Source organism: Orcinus orca, chromosome 1, assembly GCF_937001465.1.
Source record: "Orcinus orca chromosome 1, mOrcOrc1.1, whole genome shotgun sequence".
Classification (NCBI taxonomy): Eukaryota; Metazoa; Chordata; class Mammalia; order Artiodactyla; family Delphinidae; genus Orcinus; species Orcinus orca.
This window is the reverse complement of record NC_064559.1, coordinates 101583016-101610407: the sequence shown is the minus strand read 5'-3', so window position 1 is coordinate 101610407 and position 27392 is coordinate 101583016. Positions and strand designations below refer to the sequence as shown.

At 42.2% G+C, this 27392-nt stretch overlaps 1 protein-coding gene across 1 annotated transcript; it reads right to left on the bottom strand.

Annotated features, from left to right (window-relative positions):
• Positions 1–26029: 26029 nt before the first annotated feature.
• Positions 26030–27123, bottom strand: S100A8 (S100 calcium binding protein A8). The gene is made up of 3 exons (XM_004285669.4): positions 27008–27123; positions 26380–26542; positions 26030–26229 (listed from the first exon to the last, which is right to left on the bottom strand). Exons 2-3 carry the CDS (start codon positions 26518–26520, stop codon positions 26101–26103), a joined length of 270 nt encoding a protein of 89 aa, XP_004285717.1. The 5' UTR covers positions 26521–26542; positions 27008–27123; the 3' UTR covers positions 26030–26100.
• Positions 27124–27392: the final 269 nt, after the last annotated feature.

Here is a 27392-nt window from a genome sequence, read left to right as displayed (position 1 = left end):
AAATCATTTAAGAAAATCGTAATAAGAAGATACATATCAATAATCCCCTTGAATGTAAATGAATTAAAGGCTCCAACCAAAAGACAGAGACTGGCTGAATGGATACAAAAACAAGACTCTTATATATGCTGTCTACAAGAGACCCACTTCAGACCTAGGGACACATACAGACTGAAAGTGAGGGGGTGGAAAAATATATTCCATGTAAATGGAAATCACAAGAAAGCTGGAGTAGCAACACTCATATCAGATAAAATAGACTTTAAAATAAAGACTGTTACAAGACACAAGGAAGGACATTATGTAATGATCAAAGGATCGATCCAAGAAGAAAACATAACAATTTTAAATATTTATGCACCCAACATAGGATCACCTCAATACATAAGGCAAATGTTAACAGCCATAAAAGGAGAAATCAACAGTAACACAATAATAGTGGGGGACTTTAACACCCCACTTTCACCAATAGACAGATCATCGAGACAGAAAATAAATAAGGAAACACAAGCTTTAAATAACACAATAGACCAGATAGACTTAATTGATATCTTTAGGACATTCCACCTGAAAGCGGAAGAATACACTTTCTTCTCAAGTGCACATGGAACGTTCTCTAGAATAGATCACATTTTGGGTCACAAATCAAATCTTGGAAAATTTAAGAATATTGAAATCGTATCAAGTATCCTTTCCAACCACAACATTATGAGATTAGAAATCAATTACAGGAAAAAAAACCCACTAAAAAACACAAATACATGGAGGCTAAACAGTGCACTGCTAAATAACCAAGAGATCACTGAAGAAATCAAAGACGAAATCAAAGAATACCTAGAAACAAATGACAACAAAAACACGATGATCCAAAAACTATGGGATGCAGCAAAGCAGTTCTAAGAGGGAAGTTCATAACAATTCAAGCTCACCTCAAGAAACAAGAAAAATCTCAAATAAACAATCTAACCTTACACCTAAAGCAACTAGAAAAAGAAAAAGAAAACGCAAGATTAGTATAAGGAAATAAATCATGAAGATCACAGCAGAAATAAATAAAATAGAAACAAGAAACCAATAGCAAAGATCAATAAAACTAAAAGCTGGTTTTCTGAGAAGATAAACAAAACTGAATAACCTTTAACCAGACTCATCAAGAAAAAAAGGGAGAGGATGGAAATCAATAAATTTAGAAATGAAAAAGGAGAGATTACAACTGACACCGCAGAAATACAAATGCTCATAAGAGACTACTACAAGCAACTATATGCCGATAAAATGGACAACCTGAAAGAAATGGACAAATTCTTGGAAAAGCACAACCTTCCAAGACTGAACCAGGAAGAAATAGAAAATATGAACAAACCAGTCACAAGTAATGAAATTAAAAATATTCAATTTTTTGGAAAAAAAATTTGATTTGATTAAAAATCTTCCAACAAACAAAAATCCAGGACCAGATGGCTTCACAGGTGAATTCTATCAAACATTTAGAGAAGAGTTAACACGTGTCCTTCTCAAACTCTTCCAAAATATAGCAGAGGGAGGAACACTCCCAAACTCATTCTATGAGGCCACCATCACCCTGATACCAAAACCAGACAAAGATGTCACAAAAAAAGAAAATTATAGACCAATATCACTAATGAACATAGACACAAAAATCCTCAACAAAATACTAGCAAACAGAATCCAACAACACATTAAAAGGATCATACACCATGATCAAGTGGGATTTATCTCAGGGATGCAAGGATTCTTCAATATACACAAAACAATCAATATGATACACCATATTAACAAATTAAAGAATAAAAACCATATGATCATCTCAATAGATACACAAAAAGCTTTTGACAAAATTCAACACCCACTGATAATAAAAACCCTCCAGAAAGTGGGCACAGAGCAAACCTACCTCAACATAATAAAAGCCATATATGACAAACTCACAGCAAAAATCATTCTCAATGGTGAAAACTGAAAGCATTTCCTCTAAGATCAGGAACAAGACAAGGATGTCTACTCTCACCACTATTATTCAACATAGTTTTGGAAGGCTTAGCCACAGCAATCAGAGAAGAAAAAGAAATAAAGGAATACAAATTGGAAAAGAAGAAGTAAAACTGTCACTGTTTGCAGATAACATGATACTGTACAGAGAAAATCCTAAACATGCCACCAGAAAACTACCAGAACTAATCAATGAATTTGGTAAAGTTACAAGATACAAAATTAATGCACAGAAATCTCTTGCATACTTATACACTAACAGCAAAATATCAGAAAGAGAAATTAAGAAACAATCCCATTTACCATCACAACAAAAAGAATACCTAGGAATAAACCCTACCTAAGGAGGCAAAAGACTTTTACTCACAAAACTATAAAACACGGATGAAAGAAATCAAAATTAACATAAACAGATGGAGAGGTATACCATGTTCTTGGATTAGAAGAAACAATATTGTGAAAATGACTATACTACCTAAAGCAATCTACAGGTTCAATGCAATCCCTATCAAATTACCGATGGCATTTTTCACAGAACTAGAAAAAGAAATTTTACAATTTGTATGGAAACACAAAAGACCCCGAATAGCCAAAGCAATCTTGAGAAAGGAAAACGGAGCTGGAGGAATCAGGCTCCCTGACTTCAGACTATACTACAAAGCTACAGTAATCAAGACAGTATGGTACTGGCACAAAAACAGAAAGATAGATCAATGGAACAAGATAGAAAACCCAGAGATAAACCCACACACATAGGGTCACCTTATCTTTGATAAAGGAGGCAAGAATATACAATGGAGAAAAAACAGCCTCTTCAATAAGTGGTGCTGAGAAAAATGGACAACTACTTGTAAAAGAATGAAATTAGAACACACCCTAACACCATACACAAAAATAAACTCAAAATGGATTCGCGACCTAAATGTAAGGCCAGACACTATCAAACTCTTAGAGGAAAACATAGGCAGAACACTCTATGACATAAATCACAGCAAGATCCTTTTTGACCCACCCACCTCCTAGTGTAAGGGAAATAAAAACAAAAATAAACAAATGAGACCAATGAAATTTAAAAGCTTTTGCACAGCAAAGGAAACCATAAACAAGACCAAAAGACAACCCTCAGAATGGGAGAAAATATTTGCAAGTGAAGCACCTGACAAAGGATTAATCTCCAAAATATACAAGCAACTCATGCAGCTTAATATCACAAAAACAAAAAACCCAGTGCAAAAATGGGCAGAAGACCTAAATAGACATTTCTCCATAGTAGACATACAGATGGCCAACAAATGCATGAAAAGACACTCAACATCACTGATCATTAGAGAAATGCACATCAAAACTACAATAAGGTATCACCTCACACTGGTCAAGATGGCCATCATCAAAAAATCTACAAATAATAAATGCTGGAGAGGGTGTGGAGAAACAGGAACCCTACTTCACCATTGGTGGGAATGTAAATTGATACAGCCAATATAGAGAACAGTATGGAGGTTCCTTAAAAAACTAAAAAGACAACTAACTACCATATGACCCAGAAATGCCACTACTGGGCATAAACCCTGAGAAAACGATAATTCAGAAAGAGGCATGTGGAGACTCACTTGAAAGATGGTGGAAGAGTAAGACGCAGAGATCACCTTCCTCACCACAGATACACCAGAAATACACCTACACGTGAACAACTCCTACAGAACACCTAATGAACGCTGGCAGAAGACCTCAGACCTCCCAAAAGGCAAGAAAGTCCCCACGTACCTGGGTGCGGCAAAAGAAAAAAGAATAAACAGAGACAAAAGGATAAGAATAAACAGAGACAAAAGGATAAGAATAAACAGAGACACCAGTGGGAGGGAGCTATGAAGGAGGAAAGGTTTCCACGCACTAGGAAGCCCCTTCGCGGGCGGAGACTGCGGGTGGCGGAGGGGGAAGCTTCGAAGCCACGGAGGAGAGCGCAGCAACAGGGGTGTGTGGGGCAAAGCGGACAGATTCCCGCACAGGGATTGGTGCAGACCAGCACTCACCAGCCCGAGACACTTGTCTGCTCACCCGCCGGGGTGGGCAGGGCTGGGAGCTGAGACTCGGGCTTCGGTCTGAGCGCCAGGAGAGGACTGGGGCTGGCGGTGTGAACACAGCCTGCAGGGGGTTAATGCACCATGGCTAGGTGGGAGGGAGTCCGGGGAAAAGTCTGGACCTGCTGAAGAGGCAAGAGACTTTTTCTTCCCTCTTTGTTTCCTGGTGCAGGAGGACAGGGGATTAAGAGCACTGCTTAAACTGATTCATTTTGTTGTAAAGCAGAAACTAACACACCATTGTAAAGCAATTATACTCCAATAAAGATGTTTAAAAAAAAAATAAAAAAAGGAGCTCCAGACACGGGCGTGAGCCGCGTCTAACAGCGCAGACCCCAGAGACGGGCATGAGACACTAAGGCTGCTGCTGCCGCCACCAAGAACCCTGTGTGTGAGCACAGGTCACTATCCACACACCCCTTCCAGGGAGCCTGTGCAGCCCGCCACTGCCAGGGTCCCGAAATGCAGGGACAACTTCCACGGGAGAACGCACGGCGTGCCTCAGGCTGGTGTAACTTCCCGCTGGCCTCTGCCGCGGCAGTCTCGCCCCGTATCGTCCCCCTCCCTCCCCCTGGCCTGAGTGAGCCAGAGCCCCCGAATCAGCGGCTCCTTTAACCCCGTCCTGTCTGAGCGAAGAACTGACGCCCTCCAGCGACCTACACACAGAGGCGGGGCCAAATCCAAAGCTGAGCCCCGGGAGCTGTGCGAACAAAGAGAAAGGGAAATGTCTCCCAGCAGCCTCAGAGGATGTGGATTAAAGCTCCACAATCAACTTGATGTACCCTGCATCAGTGGAATACATGAATAGACAACGAATCATCCCAAATTGAGGAGGTGGACTTTGAGAGCAAGATTTATTATTTTTTCCCCTTCTCCTCTTTTTGTGAGTGTCTCTGTGTATGCTTCTGTGTGAGATTTTGTCTGTATAGCCTTGCTTTCACCATTTGTCCAAGGGTTCTATCCATCCATTTTTTGTTTGTTTTCTTTTGTTTTTAGTTTTTAAAAAAATTTATTCTTAATAATTATTTTTTATTTTAATAACCTTATTATATTTTATCTTACTTTATTTTATTCTTTTTATCCTCTTTCTTTCTTTCTTTCTAATTTTTCTCCCTTTTATTCTGAGTCATGGGGATGAAAGTCCCTTGATGCTGCAGCCAGGAGTCAGTGCTGTGCCTCTGAGGTGGGAGAGCCAAATTCAGGACACTGGTCCACAAGAGACCTCCCAGCTCCACGTAATATCAAATGGCAAAAATCTCCCAGAGATCTCCATCTCAACACCGAGACCCAGCTTCACTCAACGACCAGCAAGTGACAGTGCTGGACACACTATGCCAAACAACTAGCAAGACAAGAACACAACCCCACCCATTAGCAGAGGGGCCGCCTAAAATCATAATAAGGCCAAAAACACCCAAAAACACACCACCAGATGTGGACCGGCACACCACAAAGACAAGATCCAGCCTCATCCACTGGAACACAGGCACTAGTCTCCCCACCAGGAAGCCTACACAACCCACTGAACCAATCTTAGCCACTGGGGACAGACACCAAGAACAACGGGAACTACGAACCCACAGCCTGCAAAAAGGAGACCACAAACACAGTAAGATAAGCAAAATGAGAAGACAGAAAAACACACCGCAGATGAAGGAGCAAGATAAAAACCCACCAGACCTAACAAATGAAGAGGAAATAGGCAGTCTACCCGAAAAAGAATTCAGAATAATGATAGTAAAGGTGATCCAAAATCTTGGAAATAGAGTAGACAAAATGCAAGAAACATTTAACAGGGATCTAGAAGAACTGAAGATGAAACAAGCAAAGATGAACAACAAAATAAATGAAATTAAAAATACTTTAAAAGGGATCAATAGCAGAATAACTGAAGCAGAAGAACGGATAAGTGACCTGGAAAATAAAATAGTGGAAATAACCACTGCAGAGCAGAATAAAGAAAAAAGAATGAAAAGAACTGAGGACAGTCTCAGAGACCTCTGCAACAACATTAAATGCACCAACATTGGAATTATAGGGGTTCCAGAAGAAGAAGAGAAAAAGAAACGACTGAGAAAATATTTGAAGAGGTTATAGTTGAAAAATTCCCTAATATGTGAAAGGAAATAGTTAATCAAGTCCAGGAAGCCCAGAGAGTCCCATACAGGATAAATCCAAGGACAAACATGCCAAGACACAAACTTATCAAACTGTCAGAAATTAAATACAAAGAAAACATATTAAAAGCAGCAAGGGAAAAATAACAAATAACACACAAGGGAATTCCCATAAGGTTAACAGCTAATCTTTCAGCAGAAACTCTGCAAGCCAGAAGGGAGTGACAGGACATATTTAAAGTGATGAAGGAGAAAAACCTACAACCAAGATTACTCTACTCAGCAAGCATCTCATTCAGATTTGATGGAGAAATTATAACCTTTACAGACAAGCAAAAGCTGAGAGTGTTCAGCACCACCAAACCAGCTTTACAACAAATGCGAATGGATCCTCTCTAGGCAAGAAACACAAGAGAAGGAAAAAACCTACAATAACAAACCCAAAACAATTAAGAAAATGGGAACAGAAACATACTTATCGATAATTACCTTAAATGTAAATGGATTAAATGCTCCCACCAAAAGACACAGATTAGCTGAATGGATACAAAAGCAAGACCCATATATATGCTGTCTACAAGAGACCAACTTCAGACCTAGAGACACATACAGACTGAAAGTGAGGGGATGCAAAAAGGTATTCTATGCAAATAGAAACCAAAAGAAAGCTGGAGTAGCAATTCTCATATCAGACAAAATAGACTTTAAAATAAAGACTATCACAAGAGACAAGGACACTACATAATGATCAAGGGATCAATCCAACAAGAAGATATAACAATTGTAAATATTTATGCACCCAACATAGGAGCACCTCAATACATAAGGCAAATACTAACAGCCATAAAAGGGGAAATCGACGGTAACACATTCATACTAGGGGATGTTAACACCCCACTTTCACCAATGCAGAGATCATCCAAAATGAAAATAAATAAGGAAACACAAGTTTTAAATGATACATTAAACAAGATGGACTTAATTGATATTTATAGGACATTCCATCAAAAAAACAACAGAATACACATTTTTCTCAAGTGCTCAAGGAATATTCTTCAGGATAGATCATATCTTGGGTCACAAATCAAGCCTTGGTAAAATTAAGAAAATTGAAATTGTATCAAGTATCTTTTCTGACCACAGTGCTATGAGACTAGATATCAATTACAGGAAAAGATCTGTAAAAAATACAAGCACATACACATGGAGGCTAAACAATACATTACTTAATAACGAAGTGATCACTGAAGAAATCAAAGAGGAAATAAAAAAATGCCTAGAAACAAATGACAATGGAGACACGATGACCCAAAACCTATGGGATGCAGCAAAAGCAGTTCTAAGAGTGAAGTTTATAGCAATACATTCCTACCTTAAGAAACAGGAAACATCTCAAATAAACAACCTAACTTTGCACCTAATGCAATTAGAGAAAGAAGAACAGAAAAACACCAAATTATCAGAAGGAAAGAAAGTGTAAAGATCATTTCGGAAATAAATGAAAAAGAAATGAAGGAAATGATAGCAAAGATCAATAAAACTAAAAGCTTGTTCTTTGAGAAGATAAACAAAATTGATAAACAATTAGCCAGACTCATCAGGAAAAAAAGGGACAAGACTCAAATCAATAGAATTAGAAATGAAAAAGGTGAAGTAACAACTGACACTGCAGAAATACAAAAGATCATGAGAGATTACTACAAGCAACTCTATGCCAATAAAATGGACAACCTGGAAGAAATGGACAAATTCTTAGAAATGCACAACCTGCCAAGACTGAATCAGGAAGAAATAGAAAATATGAACAGACCAATCACAAGCACTGAAATTGAAACTGTGATTAAAAATCTTCCAACAAACAAAAGCCCAGGACCAGATGGCTTCACAGGTGAATTCTATCAAACATTTAGAGAAGCGCTAACACCTATCCTTCTCAAACTCTTCCAAAATACAGCAGAGGGAGGAACACTCCCCAACTCATTCCACGAGGCCACCATCACCCTGATACCAAAACTAGACAAGGATGTGACAAAGAAGGAAAACTACAGGCCAATATCACTGATGAACATACAGGCAAAAATCCTCAACAAAATACTAGCAAACAGAATCCAACAGCACATTAAGAGGATCACACACCATGATCAAGTGGGGTTTATTCCAAGAATGCAAGGATTCCTCAATATATGCAAATCAATCAATGTGATACACCATATGAACAAACTGAAGGAGAAAAACCATATGGTCATCTCAATAGATGCAGAGAAAGCTTTCGACAAAATTCAACACCCATTTATGATAAAAACTCTGCAGAAAGTAGGCATAGAGGGAACTTTCCTCAACATAATAAAGGCCATTTACGACAAACCCACAGCCAACATCGTCCTCAATGGTGAAAAACTGAAAGCATTTCCATTCAGATCAGGAACAAGACAAGGTTGCCCACAGTCACTACTCTTTATTCAACATAGTTTTGGAAGTTTTAGCCACAACTATCAGAGAAGAAAAGGAAATAAAAGGAATCCAAATTGGAAAAGAAAAAGTAAAGCTGTCACTGTTTGCAGATGACATGAAACTATACATAGAGAATCCTAAAGCTGCTACCAGAAAACTACTAGAGCTAACCAATAAAGTTGATAAAGTAGCAGGATACAAAATTAATGCACAGAGATCTCTGGCATTCCTATACACTAATGATGAAAAATCTGAAAGTGAAATCAAGAAAACACTCCCATTTACCATTGCATCAAAAAGAATAAAATATCTAGGAATAAACCTACCTAAGGAGACAGAAGACCTGTAGGCAGAAAATTATAAGACACTGATGAAAGAAATTAAAGATGATAAAAATAGATGGGGAGATATGCCATGTTCTTGGATTGGAAGAATCAACATTGTGAAAATGACTCTACAACCCAAAGCAATCTACAGATTCAATACAATCCCTATCAAACTACCACTGGCATTTTTCACAGAACTAGAACACAAAATTTCACAATTTGTATGGAAACACAAAAGACCCTGAATAGTCACAGCAATCTTGAGAACGAAAAACGGAGCTGGAAGAATCAGGCTCCCTGACTTCAGACTATACTACAAAGCTAGAGTAATGAAGACAGTATGGTACTGGCAGAAAAACAGAAAGATAGATCAATGGAACAGGATAGAAAGCCCAGAGATAAACCCACGCACATATGGTCACCTTATCTTTGATTAAGGAGGCAGGAACGTACAGTGGAGAAAGGACAACCTCTTCAATAAGTGGTGCTGGGAAAACTGGACAGGTGCATGTAAAAGTATGAAATTAAAACAGTCCCAAATGCCATACACAAAAATAAGTTCAAATGTATTAAAGACCTAAATGTAAGGCCAGAAACTATCAAACTCTTAGAGGAAAACATAGGCAGAACACTCTATGACATAAATCACAACAAGATCCTTTTTGACCCACCTCCTAGAGAAATGGAAATAAAAACAAAATTAAACAAATGGGACCTAATGAAACTTCAAAGCTTTTGCACAGCAAAGGAAACCATAAACAAGACCAAAAGACAACCCTCAGAATGGGAGAAAATATTTGCAAATGAAGCAACTGACAAAGGATTAATCTCCAAAATTTACAAGCAGCACATGCAGCTCAATAACAAAAACTCAAACAACCCAATCCAAAAATGGGCGGAAGACCTAAATAGACATTTCTCCAAAGAAGATATACAGACTGCCAACAAAAACATGAAAGAATGCTCAACATCATTAATCATTAGAAAAATCAAAACTGCAATGAGATATCATCTCACACTGGTCAGAATGGCCATCATCAAAAAATCTAGAAACAGTAAGTGCTGGAGAGGATGTGCAGAAATGGGAAAACTCCTGCACTGCTGGTGGGAATGTGAATTGGTACAGCCACTATGGAGAACAGTATGGAAGTTCCTTAATAAACTACAAATGGGACTACCATATGACCCAGCAATCCCACTACTGGGCATATACCCTGAGAAAACCATAATTCAAAAAGAGTCATGTACCAAGATGTTCCTTGCAGCTCTATTTACAATAGCCAGGAGATGGAAACCACCTAAGTGTCCATCATTGGATGAATGGATAAAGAAGATGTGGCACATATATACAATGGAATATTACTCAGCCATAAAAAGAAACGAAATTGAGTTATTTGTCGTGAGGTGGATGGACCTAGAGTCTGTCATACAGAGTGAAGTAAGTCAGAAAGAGAAAGACAAATACCATATGCTAACGCATACATATGGAATCTAAGAAAAAAGAATGTCATGAAGAACCCAGGGGTAAGACAGGATTAAAGACACAGACCTACTAGAGAATGGACTTGAGGATATGGGGAGGGGGTAGGGTAAGCTGTGATAAAGTGAGAGAGTGGCATCGAGATATATACACTACCAAACGTAAAATAGATAGCTAGTGGGAAGCAGCCACATAGCACAGGGAGATCAGCTCGGTGCTTTGTGACCACCTAGAGGGGTGGGATAGGGAGGGTGGGAGGGAGGGAGACGCAAGAGGGAAGAGATATGGGAACATATGTATATGTATAACTGATTCACTTTGTTATAAAGCAGAAACTAACACACCATTGTAAAGCAATTATACTCCAATAAAGATGTAAAAAAAAAAAAAGAGAGACATGTGGACTTTCCTGGTGGTACAGTGGTTAAGTATCTGCCTGCCAATGCAGGGGACACAGGTTCGATCCCTGGTCCAGGAAGATCCCACATGCCACGGAGCAACTAAGCCCACGCGCCACAACTACTGAGCCTGCACTCTAGAACCCACGTGCCACAGCTACCGAGCCCACATGCCACAACTACTGAAGCCCGCATGCCTAGAGCCCATGCTCCATAACAAGAGAAGCCACTGCAATGAGAAGACTGCGCACCACAACGAAGAGTAGCCCCCGCTTGCTGCAACTAGAGAAAGCCCATGTGCAGCAATGAAGATCAATGCAGCCAAAAATAAATAAATAAAAATAAAGTTTTTTAAAAAAAAAAACAGCTTTAAAAAAAAAGAGAGAGAGAGACATGTACCACAATGTTCATTGCAGCATTATTTACAATAACCAGGACATGGAAGCAACCTAAATGTCCATTAACAGATGATTGTATAAAGAAGATGTGGTACATATATACAATGGAATATTATTCAGCCATAAAAGGGAACGATATTGAGTTATTTGTAGTGCGGTGGATGGACCTAGAATCTGTCATACATTGCAAAGTAAGTCAGAAAAAGAAAAACAAATACTGTATGCTAACGCATATATATGGAATTTTAAAAAGTGATACTGATGAACCTAGTGGCCGGGCAGGAATAAAGATGCAGAGGTAGAGAACAGACTTGAGGGCATGTGGGGAAAGGGGAAGCTGGGATGAAGTGAAAGAGTAACATTGACATATATACACCACCAAATATAAAATGGATGGCTAGTGGGAAGGTGCTACATAGCACAGGGAGATCAGCTTCGTGCTCTGTGATGACCTAGAGGGATGGGATAGGGATGGTGGGAGGGAGGCTCAAAAGAGGGAGGGGATATGGGGATATATGTATACGTATAGCTGATTCACATTGTTGTACTGCAGAAACCATCACAACATTGTAAAGCATTTATACTCCAATAAAGATGTGGAGGGGGGGGAGAAAGAAAATATGACACAAATGAACCTACCTACAAAACAGAAACAGACTCACAGACAGAGAGAACAGACTTGTGGGGTTGCCAAGGGGGAGGAGAGTGGGGGAGGGATGGACTGGAAGTTTGTGATTAGCAGATACAAACTATTACACAAAGAAGGAATAAACAACAAGGTCCCACTGTATAGCACAGGGAACTATACTCAATATCGTGAGATAAACCATAGTGAAAAAGAGTATAAAAAAGAATGTATATATATATATATCTATACGTGAATCAGTTTATTGTACAGCAGAAATTAACATGACATTTTAAATCAACTCTACCTCAATTAAAATTTTTAAAAATTTAAATAAAATAAAAAGTCTTTTAATAAAAAAAGAATAATTTGTTACTACAAAAAAAAATCAGTAATTTTAAATAAGGCAAGTACTTCCCCTTAGGGAAAAAAAAAAGGAATGATTTGTTAGCTTCTCTACCTCAGACTAAATTTCTTAAGACACTGAGACTCTTCCTGGAAGAAAGCTGGCCCACAGTGCTTGGATCAGAGGGTTCTGGGAATGAGGCCTCCCCAAGGCTCTGACCCAACCCCAGGGCAGTTGGTGGAGGCAGTCAGGTACAAAGAGGGAGTGTGGTTGATGGGAGTTGACATTACAGCCTCAGGGAAGCATCATTCCAGACAGGACTGGGAACCTGGCTGAAAATTTTAAGAGAAAAGGAGACATGAAGGAGGTCATGAAACCCCTCAAGATCCATATGGGCTTCACATAGAGAAAGCCTCTGCCACTGTGGTGGAAAAGCAGAGGCCACACAATGTGTACTTGCAGCTGTGATGAATTATGTGGCCCCAGCGGGATTTCCTAGAAACCTGGGAAGGCGACTGATATTGCTAGGTCCTGTGCTCCAGAAGCTGCTGGAGAAGGCGCCAGGGCCCAAGGGTGCACCAGGCAGACTCGACCAGGCTGAGTCATGGGGATGGGGGCCACCCATCACAAAGGTCTCTGTGCTGAGCGTCTCCAGCCTGACTGGTGTCCCTGAGGCTAGTTCCAGAAGGTGGTGGAGGGGAGTAGGCTGTGATCCATAGCAAGAGGAAAAAGACAGACAGACACATCTCATTTGAGAAAGCAGCTTAGGGCCCCACACAGGCCAAGCCACCTGGCTGGGACTTTTGAGTTCCACTCATGGCAACAGTCAATGTGAATTTCTAAAGCTCTGAAGGTCTGAGAAGGGGCTATTTCTGAAACAACCTCTAAAGGCCTTGAAAAAAATGAAAATGGCCATCCTCTCACCTACCTGTGGGAAAGATGCCCATTTTCTGCTGACCTAACCCCACTCGGTGAATCTGTCTATAGCATTCCAGAGGCTAAGGTAACGTACACAGGAGATAGCTCCTGAGGACCTCCCCACCCCACAGGATTCAGCTCAGTTAATACGAGGGCCTCTTCCTTCCCCCAGGGAAGAAACACTAGAGGAAGGTGGTAAAAACTCAGGTCAGGGAAAGGTGGCCATCCAAAAGAAAGTCAGTAGAGATCTCTGCTCCCCCAGCTGCACCCCACCCCAGAGAACAGGAGAGGAAGGAGAGAGGGTTTCCTTGGCAGGGAGCGAGAGCCGCCCCTTCCCAGCCTGGGGAGCCCCAGAACTGGAGAAGTCCACCACCCTGCAGGTGAGAATGGCATGAGTGATTGATCAGCCACTAGTGTCCAAATCCAGATGGATTAAAGCCTGAAACAGGAGCTGTTTACCTGTTTTCAGAATAGGGAATGCAGAGAGCTATCTTGAAGCAGTTCTGTTTTGCTCTGCGGGGCAGTGGTATTGAGTTGCCTGCCCTCTGACCCCCTGTATGCAGTTAGTCAGCATCACTGCTGGCTGATCTGGGGAAGAGAAATCTCCTGGAGATGTGAGGCAGGAGAAATGTATTGGCCCCATCCAGATCCATAGGCAGGAAAAGTTTTCTGAAGTCAAATTACCACGAGGAAAAGGGGAGACCATGCCAGTGACAAAGGAGACCCAGGGATAATAAGAGTGATGGAAATTCTTCCAAGCCCAGCCTTCCTGTGTGCTTTGGGTGACAATGCCTGGGCATCAAAGTAGGAAGTAAAAAGAACAGAACTTGTTTCCCAGCGCAGAGCACCACAGAACCTGACCTTTATAGAGGGCATCCCAGCAGCTTTCTAGAGAAGCATCACCTACAGCATTGTGCAGACTGGCCTTCAACATCAGCTCCTATAGCAAAGAGAAGGAACCACAAAAGAGACTGCTGCTGTTCATGAGAGCAGAATTGATCCCCACACCCTCACTGGCCTGAGTGAGCCTTAGCCTCAAGAAGGAGATACCAGGCTTCCTCTTAATAGGGGATGTGGAAGCCTGAACAGCTAACTGGGAAAATAAAAACCACGTGACTGTAATTGATCAAATCATACCTATTGCATTTGGGCGTTCCTTGGAAGACTCCCATCTGCCTCGTGGATCAATTGATTTCCCTGGGATTGGAGCCAGCTGCTTTATGAGACAGTAGCTATAACTGTGTTGAAAGTTTGGTTTATGGGGACGGATGTGATGTTGACTATCAAATGTCAGTGCTGGGATGGGCTGAGTTTGAAGGATTCCTACAGGATACCCTTGGACAGTACAGAGTGGTGGGCAGAATATTCTGGAGTAAAAAGAAGGCAAATAAATAAAGCATTTTTTGAAATTAGTGAAAAGGTAATTCTCTGTGAGACCCAGAATAGATAATAGAAAAGGAGTGCATCAGAAATGACTTTTTGAGGTCCCTACCTCAGGCTGTAAATTTCCAAATTTCTGAACTGTTTCCTAGAGGAGGGGACTCTTAGTATCTGATGTCTCCAGAGTGCTACAGTATGGCACCCTCTATTCTGCTCCAAGCCTGGGTGTTCCAGATGCAGGCTGTGGAAAAGACCGTTCATCCTACAGAGGGAACTAAGAAACACCAAGTCAGTAATGTTACCAGTAATGTTTTCCAGTAATGACATTAATAGCCTCAGGGGAAGAATTAAGTTCAACTTGGATGGACACATTCCTGAAAAAATAGTAGCAGTTATCCAGGAGAAGAAATAAGGGAGGCAATGAAATGCAGAAACAAGAGTGCCCAGCAGGGTATTAGTTTACTTCACATGGTCAATGCCTCCAGATCTCCCATTACTTCACATTTAGTTTTCCTTGTCTTATAACACTGGCTAGGGCCTCCAATACAAATATTAAATAGAAGTGGTAATGGAGTCATCCTTGTGTTCTTCCTGTCATTAAAGATGAATGTCTGTGGAAGCAACCTAAATGTCCATCAACAGTTGAATGGATAAAGAAGATGTGGGGTGGAGGAGCTTCAACATGGCGGAAGAGTAAGACACGGAGATCACCTACCTCCCCAAAAATACATCAGAAATACGTCTGCATGTGGAACAACTCCTACAGAACACCTACTAAACACTGGCAGAAGACCTCAGACCTCCCAAAAGGCAAGAAACTCCCCCACGTACATGGGTAGAGCAAAAAAAGAAAAAGAAAAAAAAAGAGACAAAAGAATAGGGACAGGACCTGCACCAGTGGGAGGGAGCTGTGAAGGAGGAAAGGTTTCCACACACTAGGAAGCCCCTTCATGGGCAGAGACTGCGGGTGGCGGAGGGGGAAAGCTTCGGAGCCGCGGAGGAGAGCACAGCAACAGGGGTGCGGAGGGCAAAGTGGAGAGATTCCCGCACAGAGGATCAATGCTGACCAGCTCTCACCAGCCCAAGAGGCTTGTCTGCTCACCCGCCTGCGCGGGCAGGGCTGGGAGCTGAGGCTCGGGCTTCGGTCGGAGCGCAGGGAGAGGATTGGGGTTGGCGGTGTGAACACAGGCTGAAGGGGGCTAGTGCGCCGCAGCTAGCCAGGAGGGAGTCCGGGAAAAGTCTGGAGCTGCCAAAGAGGCAAGAGACTTTTTCTTCCCTCTTTGTTTCCTGGTGCGCAAGGAGAGGGATTTAGAGCGCTGCTTAAAGGAACTCCAGAGATGGGCGCGAGCCGCGGCTAACAGCATGGACCCCAGAGACGGGCATGAGATGCTAAGGCTGCTGCTGCAGCCACTAAGAAGCCTGTGTGCAAGCACAGGTCACTATCTGCACCGCCCCTCCCAGAAGCCTGTGCAGCCCGCCACTGCCAGTGTCCGGTGGTCCAGGGACAACTTCCCCGGGAGAACGCACGCACGGCGCTCCTCAGGCTGCTGCAACATCACGCCGGCCTCTGCTGCCCAGGCTCACATCACATCCGTACCCGTCCCTCCCCCCGGCCTGAGTGAGCCAGAGACCCCAAATCACCTGTTCCTTTAACCCTGTCCTGTCCGAGCGAAGAACAGACGCCCTCAGGCGACCTACACGCAGAGGCGGGGCCAAATCCAAAGCTAAACCCCAGGAGCTGTGTGAACAAAGAAGAGAAAGAGAAATTTCTCCCAGCAGCCTCAGGAGCAACGAATTAAAAGTCCACAATCAACTTCATGTACTCTGCATCTGTGGAATACCTGAATAGACAACTAATCATCCCATATTAAGGAGAAGAACTTTGGGAACAACGATATATTTTTTTTTCCCTTTTTATTTTTTTGTGAGTGTGTATGTGTATGCTTCTGTGTGAGATTTTGTCTGTATAGCTTTGCTTTTACCATTTGTCCTATGGTTCTGTCTGTCCGTTTTATTTTTGGTTTTTCTTATCTATTTTTTTTTTTACTTAAATAAATTTTTTCTTAAAAATTATTTTTTATGTTTTATTTTAATCACTTTATTTTATTTTACTTTATTTTATTTTATCTTCTTCTTTCTTTCTTTTTTCTCTACCTGGTATTCTGAGCCATGTGGAGGACAGGCTGTCAGTGCTCCAGCCAGGCGTCAGGGCTCTACCACTGAGGTGAGAGAGCGAAGTTCAGGACACTGGTCCACAGCAGACCTCCCAGCTCCACATAATATCAAATGGCAAAAATCTACCAGAGATCTCCGTCTCAATGCCAAGACCCAGCTCCACTCAACAACCAGCAAGCCAGAGTGCAGGACACCCTATGCCAAACAACTAGCAAGACAGGAACACAACACCACCCATTAGCAGAGAGGCTGCCTAAAATCATAATAAGGCCACAGACACCACAAAACACACCACCAGATGTGGACCTGCCCACCAGAAACACAAGATCCAGCTTCATCCACCACAACACAGGCACTAGTCCCCTCCACCAGGAAGCCTACACAACCCACTGAACCAAGCTTAGCCACTGGGGACAGACACCAAAAACAACGGAAACTATGTATTTGCAGCCTAAGGAAAGGAGACCCCAAACACAGTAAGTTAAGCAAAATGAGAAGAAAGAGAAACACAGCAGATTAATGAGCAAGGCAAAAGTCCACCAGACCTAACAAATGAAGAGGAAATAGGCAGTCTACCTGAAAAAGAATTCAGAATGATAGTAAAGATGATCCAAGACCTTGGAAATAGAAAGGAGAAAATACAAGAAACGTTTAACAAGGACCTAGAAGAACTAAAGAGCAAACAAACAGTGATGAACAACACAACAAATGAATTTTAAAATTCTCTATAATGGATCAATAGCAGAATAACTGAGGCGAAAAACGGAGAAGTGACCTGGAAGATAAAATAGTGGAAATAACTACTGCAGAACAGAATAAAGAAAAAAGAATAAAAGGAATTGAGGACAGTCTCAGAGACCCCTAGAACAACATTAAACGCACCAACATTCGAATTATAGGGGTTCCAGAAGAAGAAGAGAAAAAGAAAGGGACTGAGAAAATATTTGAAGAGATTATAGTTGAAAACTTCCCTAATATGGGAAAGGAAATAGTTAATCAAGTCCAAGAAGCACAGAGAGTCCCATACAGGATAAATCCAAGGAGAAATACGCCAAGACACATATTAATCGAACTGTCAAAAATTAAATACAAAGAACAAATATTAAGAGCAACAAGGGAAAAACAACAAATAACACACAAGGGAATACCCATAAGGTTAACAGCTGATCTTTCAGCAGAAACTCTGCAAGCCAGAAGTGACTGGCAGGATATATTTGAAGTGATGAAGGAGAAAAACCTACAACCAAGATTACTCTACTCAGCAAGCATCTCATTCAGATTTGATGGAGAAATTAAAAGCTTTACAGAAAAGCAAAACCTAAGAGAATTCAGCACCACCAAACCAGCTTTAAAACAAATGCTAATGGAACTTCTCTAGGCAGGAAACACAAGAGAAGGAAAATACCTACAATAATAAACCCAAAACAATTTAGAAAATGGGAATAGGAACATACATATCGATAATTACCTTAAATGTAAATGGATTAAATTCTCCAACCAAAAGATGGAGACTGGCTGAATGGATACAAAAACAAGACCCGTATATATGCTGTCTACAAGAGACCCACTTCAGACCTATGGACACATACAGACTGAAATTGAGGGGATGCAAAAAGATATTCCATGCAAATGGATATCAAAAGAAATCTGGGGTAGCAATTCTCATATCAGACAAAATAGACTTTAAAACAAAGACTATTACAAGAGACAAAGAAGGACACTACATAATGATCAAGGGATCAATCCAAGAAGAAGATATAACAACTGTAAATATTTATGCACCCAACATAGGAGCACTTCAATACGTAAGGCAAATACTAACAGCCATAAAAGGGGAAATCAACAGTAGCACAATCATAGTAGGGGACTTTAACACCCAATTTTCACCAATGGACAGATCATCCAAAATTAAAATAAATATGAAAACACAAGCTTTAATTGATACATTAAACAAGATGGACTTAATTGATAATTATAAAACATTCCATCCAAAAACAACAGAATACACATTTTTCTCAAGTGCTCATGGAACATTCTCCAGGATAGATCATACCTTGGGTCACAAATCAAGCCTTGGAGAATTTAAGAAAATTGAAATTGTACCAAGTATCTTTTCTGACCACAACACTATGAGAAGAGGTATCAATTACAGGAAAAAATCTGTAAGAAATACAAACACGTGGAGGCTAAACAACACACTACTTAATAACCAAGAGATCACTGAAGTAATCAAAAATACCTAGAAAATACAATAACCCAGAACCTATGGGATGCAGCAAAAGCAGTTGTAAGAGGGAAGTATATACCAATACAATCCTACCTTAAGAAACAAGAAACATCTCAAATAAACAACCTAACCTTACACTTACACCAATTCGAGAAAGAAGAACAAAAAGAACCCAAAGTCAGCAGAAGGAAAGAAATCATAAAGATAAGATCAGAAATAAATGAAAAAGAAATGAAGGAAATGATAGCAAAGATCAATAAAACTAAACGCTGGTTCTTTGAGAAGATAAACAAAATTGATAAACCATTAGCCAGACTCATCAAGAAAAAATAGGGAGAAGACTCAAATCAATAGAATTAGAAATGAAAAAGGTGAAGTAACAACTGACACTGCAGAAATACAAAGGATCATGAGATATTACTACAAGCAACAATATGCCAATAAAATAGACAACCTGGAAGAAATGGACAAATTCTTAGAAGTGCACAACATTCCAAGACTGAACCAGGAAGAAATAGAAAATATGAACAGACCAATCACAAGCACTGAAATTGAAACTGATTAAAAATCTTGCAGCAAACAAAAGCCCAGGACCAGATGGCTTCACAGGCGAATTCTATCAAACATTTAGAGAAGAGCTAACACCTATCCTTCTCAAACTCTTCCAAAATATAGCAGAGGGAGGAACACTCTCAAACTCATTCTACGAGGCCACCATCACTCTGATATTAAAATCAGACAAAGATGTCACAAAAAACGAAAACTACAGGCCAATATCACTGATGAACATACATGCAAAAATCCTCAACAAAATACTAGCAAACAGAAATATTGGCACATTAAGAGGATCATACACTATGATCAAGTGGGGTTTATCCCAGGAATGCAAGGATTCTTCAATATACGCAAATCTATCAACGTGATACACCATATTAACAAACTGAAGGAGAAAAAACATATGATCATCTCAATAGATGCAGAGAAGGCTTTCGACAAAATTCAACACCCATTTATGAGAATACCATAATTCAAGAAGAGTCATGTACCAAAATGTTCATTGCAGCTCTATTTACAATAGCCAGGACATGGAAGCAACCTAAGTGTCCATCAACAGATGAATGGATAAAGAAGAAGTGGCACGTATATAAAATGGAATATTACTCAGCCATAAAAAGGAATTAAACTGCGTTATTTGTAGTGAGGTGGATGTACCTAGAGACTGTCATACAGAGTGAAGTAAGTTAGAAAGAGAAAAACAAATACTGTATGCTAACACATATATATGGAATCTTAAAAAAGGAAAATTAGTCAGAAGAACCTAGGGGTAAGCCGGGAATAAATATGCAGACCTACTAGAGAATGGACTTGAGTATACGGGGAGGGGGAAGTGTAAGCTGGGACAAAGTGAGAGAGTGGCATGGACATATATACACTACCAAATGTAAAATAGATAGCTAGTGGGAAGCAGCCACATAGCACAGGGAGATCAGCTCGGTGCTTTGTGACCACCTAGAGAGGTAGGATAGGGAGGGTGGGAGGGAAGGAGATTCAAGAGGGAAGAGATATGGGGACATATGTAAATGTATAACTGATTGACTTTGTTATAAAGCAGAAAGTAACACACAATTGTAAAGCAATTATACTCCAATAAAGGTGTTTAAAAAAAAAGCATATTCAAAAAAATTTTTTTAAAAATGTGTTACATATATATGATGGAATATCACTCAGCCATAAAAAAGAATGAAATAGTACCATTTGCATCAACATGGAGGGACCAAAAGATTATCATACTGAGTGAAGTGAGCCAGACAAAGACAAATGTCATATGATATTGTTTATATGTGGAATCTAAAAACAAATGATACAAATGAATTTATTTATAAAACAGAAACAGACCCACAGACAGAAAACAAACTTTTGGTTTACCAAAGTGGAAATGGGGGACAGGGATAAGTTGGAGGTTTGGGATTAACATATACACACTACTACATATGGAATAGATGATCAACGAAGACCTAGTGTATAGAACAGGGAACTATGCTCAATATTTTGTAATAACCTATGGGGGAAAGGAATCTGAAAAAGAATCGATATATATGTATATATAACTGATCACTGTGCTGTACACCTGAAATTAACGCAACATTGTAAATCAACTATACTTCAAAAAAAAGAGATAAATTTCTCCATTAAGTATGACATTTATGATTGGGTCTTAATAGATACACATTATCATGGAGGGTTCTAGGACCAAAGCAGGAAAGAAATCCGGAGCATCCTATCTGGGTTAGATATTTTGCTCTAGAAAGCACAGGGGGGAAAAAATGTGCCATAGCAAAACAAGATGCTGAGCAAGTTGAACTGGATGGAGCCCTTGCTGGGCTAGGTTGATGAAGAGCCTCTGGCTTTGGCTGTAAGATAGTCCCATGCTTTCTGCTGCTAATGAGGCCTATTCAGGAGGAAGAAGAGGAGGTTTCTGTCCAAAGAAAGAGGAATGGGTACAGATCATTTGAATGGGTACAGATCGTAAAAGTCTATGCCCTGATCTTAGCAGCCAGTTCAGACTGTGATTTTGCAAATGAGAATTATTCACATGAGAATTTCCACCACTCCTAAGACTGGAAGGAAGGTCCCCAACCCAGAAGGAGGCACAAACCCTAAGAGCTTACAGACCTCAAAATGTCAATCCTCTGTTCTACAGTCATTGTCTGGAGGATTGCTCATACCAGGAAAAAAAACAAAACAAAACCCACAGTAATTCAGCCCCAAGGCAGGGTGAGCTCCTGGGCAGAAGAAAGAGGCCCAAGAGAGAAGTTCATTCTGGCACCTGGGGCCCTGCTCTTCACCCCTGGATGGCAGAGACCCTTCAGGGGGTCCTCACCCTTCTGGTCCTCAAAGAGACCAGAAAGGCCAGCAGAGGAAGGGCGGGCCCTCTGCACTCACAGGATGGAAATCAGCTAGAAGAAAGTGCTTTCATGTCTGAACCAGGGTTTCTCATCTGGAGACAACCACAGATCTAATCCTAGCTCTGACATTTGCCAGATTAATAATTCTGTCAAGTTTCTTAACTTCTCGGAATCTCCTCATATGCAAAATGGAAATAATAATTACGTGTCTTATAAGATTGTTACAGGATAAGCTATCACAAAGTCTAGTGCTTAAAAGCAAAATTATCAACAAATATAGTGGGCCCATGTCAAAATTCTTGTTTGAATTCATTAATGAGAGAATCAGCAAAGAAGGTTTTTAAAGCTGGTTTGAAGAATATTTGAGCATACATAAAGACATTCAGGAAAGGAATGCCTAAGTAAGATTCGTAATTTAAAATATGACTCTTTTAACTTTCAATAGGGTGATAAAAATTAAAACAGGAGTTTAACATCTCTACCAGGCTATAAAATCATATTACCCCATCAAGCAGATGTAAACTGCCTACTTCTTTATCCACCGTGACTTGTTAATCAAATATACTGTGCCGACCATGTTACATTCCCCAAGAGTGTCAGACGATAGAAGGTTAACAAGTAGCAAGGACTTGCTTCAATTCAGGCAGACTCTAGCATGAGATCTAAGCAATAGATCTAAGCATGATTGTCTTTCTCTAGGTTTGAGATGATTTTTTTCCTTTCACACCAACAACTAGAAGGAGCCCAGTAAGTGTTAGCAGCTTTCCCTCCCCTCCTCAGCCCCTATGAAATTAGGATGAATTCCCTAGGTCAGGAGGCCAGAAGATAGGCTGGTATCTGGACCCGACCAGAATCATTCTGGCTCCCAAGTGGAGGGATGTACGGGGAAGTCTTTTCCACTGGAATAAGCTCTGTGTTCAGCTGCTGGACGCCAGTTGCCCAATTCCAGATATTCCCCACGCTCTTTAAGACTTTTGTCACAATTGTGAGACACTTGGCTGAAGTCAGGAGTCTTGGGTGGAGAAGTGGGATTTCAGACAGGTCATACTCTAAGGCCCCGGAAGTCTTAGTGGCCAGATCTGCCTCAGTTGGTGAGCCAACGTCTCCTTTGTGGGCTCGAATATTGCATGAGGCTTCCTGCTACACCACTTATTTCTCAACTTCCCGCCGCCTTGTTCTTCTTTTGTAGCTGGGGAAACAGGAAACCAGATTATCTTGCGCTGTGCTACAAGCCCGTCTGACTCTGCCCAGTAGGTCCTGTAATGGCACAGCCTTGCTTGTAAATTACCATCTGCAAGCCTGCCTACTCCATGGACCTTCCAAGGATGGCCTCCCTCACCTCCGCCTCATTCTCCAGGTGGCCAGTGCCAGCTGGGCCACCTCCCATGTCCAACCATGAGCCTGGGTATCAACCATTTGATAGCTCCAGGTCAATGCAACTCTTCACAACCAGTGGCCCATCACTTATGGTGAAACTCCAAAGGGCACTCTGGGCTACCTTCTGCATGGTCCTCTGAGAGGACTCAGAGAAAGCAGACTCATTGGACTTTCAACTAATGGCAAACAGTTAATAATGGTAAATCTCCCCCAAAGGATCCATTAACAGCAAGTCTAACAACGCATTTTCAAGGAGAGAGAAAGGCACTGGGATATGTTGCCCCTCACCCACACTCAGATACACACACACACACACACACACACCACCACCACCACCACCACCACCAATGTGGATAACTGAGAGGCAGAATCAGGTTGCTCTCTCCTTTTGTGCATTCACCCATTATATTCCCTAAATATTGAGCGAAGCCTGGGATGCTGCTTGATGAACGCTACCAACCCTTCCCATCTTTTTTTGCCTGGGCCACATTTGGGCGAGCAGCTCAACTTGAAAGGTGCTTCTGAGAACTGCATGAGAGTTTCCTCAACGCAGAGGGTGGGTTCACACTCCTGAATTAGGTGGAAGCACTTGCTTGGGGGAATAGATAAAGTGATCCTTCAGGAAAGATGAAAAGGAAGTAATTTTGTCCCTAGCCTTCCCACGCTTGCCCAGAAGGAGCCCATCTCCATATCTGATGACTAGACACCCCCCCCATCCCATTTTATGTCCCAGTCTTAGTTCTCTGCTGGCTGCCAAACATTTTCACTAATATGTTAGCTGATAATAAAACTGGTTGGTAATTAAAGCCTTGGTCAGTGAATAAGGGTTTAAGCTGTTACCTTTCCCTGTTCATTTGCATTTCTATATAAGAAAGTCTACTACAAAGGAAAAGCCCTGTGATCTGGGGTGAGTAATCTTCAGCATTGGGATCCAGTTCATCTGAGTGGCATTTTGTTGGGTGGGGGAGGGACTTGCTCCTCCTGAAATGGGGGGGAATTGGCCACCTCCTCTTCTCCTCCTGGGCACGAAGCACTTCTGCCTTCTCCAAAGATGCCCTCCTTCTCCCACCCCCACCCCTCAGGGTCGGGTTCCTCTTCAGCCCAGGCTCCTGGGGTCAGAGGCATACAATCATCCCAGAGAGGGTTGAAGGACCACTACTGTTTATGCAGAGGCTCAGTGCCCCATGCATACGGTGGGACCCCAAGCCAGCTTCCGTCTCCCAGGACATAGTGCACCCCCAGCTTCACAGAGCAGGAGCGTTGTGAAGGGGTAGGGGCAGCAGCAAAGAAACTGACTTAGGCCTTAGCAGCAGACGTCCCCACCAAGTCCAGCCACACACAAAACAACAGTAGAAATACTCCACCTTTCATTACTAAAATCCAGCAGCCATGACAAGTGTTCTTAACCTTTTAGGGGTCTTTTGACCCTTTTTTAATAGTGAAAGAAGGGCTTCCCTGGTGGCGCAGTGGTTAAGAATCTGCCTACCAATGCAGGGGACACGGGTTCGAGCCCTGGTCCAGGAAGATCCCACATGCAGCAGAGCAGCTAAGCCCATGCGCTACAACTACTGAGCCTGCACTCTAGAGCCCGCAAGCCACAACTACTGAGCCCACGTGCCACAGCTACTGAAGCCCACTCGCCTGGAGCCCGTGCTCTGCAACAAGAGAAGCGACGACAAAGAGAAGCCTGCGCACCACAACAAAGAGTAGTCCCCATCACCACAACTAGAGAAAGCCCGCGCACAGCAACGAAGACCCAATGCAGCCATAAATAAATAAATAAATATTTTTTAAAAAATAGTGAAAGACTCAGAGGAATGAGTTTATACATATACACTCAAAATGATGCATTCAACTTTGATTCCATTCCAGAGATATACCGTAGACCAAGTTAAAACCCCTGGTGTAGAGATTCTGGTGACAGCTCCCAACCCCCTTCCCCATTACTAACACCACCGCCCCATCACCTAAGTGGGGACAACAGAAAATGTCCCAAGGCACAACATGGAAACTCAACTTGGGAGTTGGGTTCTGGTGAGAGGTGCCCATTCATCTTCTGGCCCTCCCATTTCCCCAGACCCTTGGAAATCCAGAGTAATGATGGGGAGATTATTTTAGATAAGTCACTGATTACCAAAGCATTCAACCCAAAGGGAAGCATTTGAGTACCCTATTCTTTGAGTTGATCTTTATTAATGTATTAGCCTATCTGCCCATTCCTTTATTATTTAATCAAGTTAGGAGGAGGTTGGGAATGGAGAGAGAAGGAAAGCTTCCAAAATCTCTTAAGGAGAAATTACAAGTGTAGAGCCAGGGGGCTTATTAGTGTTACTTTGTTAGAACTCTAAGCAACCACCTAAATTCACACCACACATAGAATCAATCTCTCTCTTTCTCTCATACACACAGAGACACACTTCTACATAGTTATCTCCCTGATTTCCTAAAAGTTACATCTAAGATAATTAGCTGGAAATTACAACTTAGAGAACACTATGAGCTTTCCTTACGTCACCCTGTTCTCATATCACCCATTTGGGAACAAGTAGGAAAATCAACAGCTATAGTGTGTTGGACTCTGTAGAATCCTTAAGTCAATGGAACCCATGACTCGGGACCGTGGGGCTGGAAGAGCCTTGGGAATCATTTAGGGAGAACACGGGGAAGAAAGGTGACAAGCAGTAAGCACACAGGGCTCGTGAGAGATGGGGAGTGGAGGCAACAGAGGTTTGTTTTTCTTCCTTGGGTTTTCCAACCCTCCCTCCAACCCCCAGGAGCCTCATTCCGCAAGAGAAAAGCAAGAAACCAAGAGAGGCCTGAGGTATCAATTACTTTATTACTCTGAGGGGACAAGTCCAGGGGACCAGACCCAGGGCTCTATAGCTCTGTTATTCTTTGTGAATGTCTTCATGGGCTGCCAGGCCCACCTTTATTACCAGTGAGAGGAACTCCTGGAAGTTAAGTGCACCATCCTCATTGATGTCCAACTCTTTGAACCAGGTGTCTACATCCTTTTTCTGTGAAGATTGGAGAGAAAGAAGCCAGGGTGTAAAGATCTCAGGGAACCTGAGGCATGGCTGTCTGCACAGGGCAACGCCAGGGACCAGTGACCCAGGGCATCATCAGAGCCGAGCAGAGAACCCCGACCACACCCAGCCCCTCCTCACCGTCATAAACTTAGGACACTCCGTCTCTAACAATTTCTTCAAGTCATCCCTATAGATGGCGTGGTAATTCCCTTTCACCAGGGAGTACTTGTGGTAGACCTCAATGAGGGAGTTCATGGCAGTCTCCAGGTCCGTCAGCATAGTGCCCAAGGATTTGCCCTACCTGGAAGACAGAGCACACAGGCAACCCCGACATGGGGAGGCTGCCTAGGGGGACACTTTGAAGGCTCATACTCCAAGGGATGGCTCTGCCCTGGATGGTACCATCCAGATAACTAAACCCAGCATAGGGCTACGGCTATGATGGGAAGTGGGGGACGACGTGGATGAGGATGTGGAAGGAAGCAGGGTATATATACACACACACACAGTTACTGCCAGCTCTCCCCATGCCCCCAGCCGCTTCCCAGGAAGGGCCCAGCTTGGCAATCAAACGTGCCCTCACCCAAAAATACTAGAGCACCCGGCTCCTTCTTCAGCCCTGGCTCACGCTTCTCTTCCGGGAGCCCTGGACTCAGTCCAGACCTCCCCAAGCTTTCTCTCCCCTCCTCAGAGAAGGCTGCTGCACTCCTCAGCCCTCCCCAGGGGAAGCCCAAAGTGTGGGACAGACTGGGGCAGTTCCACTTACCAGGCCTCCCCAAAACAGAGTTGACAAAAGATATGCAGGGCTGAGTGTCGGCTCCCTTTTATAGCAACGAGGCTTGGCCAGCTGCCCAGGACCTCAGACCACTCAGAGGCAGCTGCTCCCTTTGAGGACTGCTACAGCCTCTGGTTTCCCAACAAGGTGAGTGGGGCAATCACTGCACAGAATGAAAAGTTCTGATGCGGAGCTTGGAGCGGTGTGGGGGGAGCACAGGAAAGGTAGAAGGAGGAAGGTTTTTGCCAGGCAGGGATGCACAGCAGGAGAAATCAGGAAGACGGCATGGTGAGGACTCCTCTTGTAAGCTGCTAGCAACCCCTGGCTTGGTCAACCAGGATGCCCACTTCTGAGTCCTTCCCACGGTTGCTGTGGT

Bases quoted from the DNA above. Each gene is read 5' to 3' on its own strand.
- S100A8 (XM_004285669.4), bottom strand. From the start codon at position 26,520: ATGCTGACGGACCTGGAGACTGCCATGAACTCCCTCATTGAGGTCTAC. The intron at 26,230-26,379 runs GTGAGGAGGGGC...CAATCTTCACAG, and splicing joins AGTGTCCTAAGTTTATGACG to AAAAAGGATGTAGACACCTG.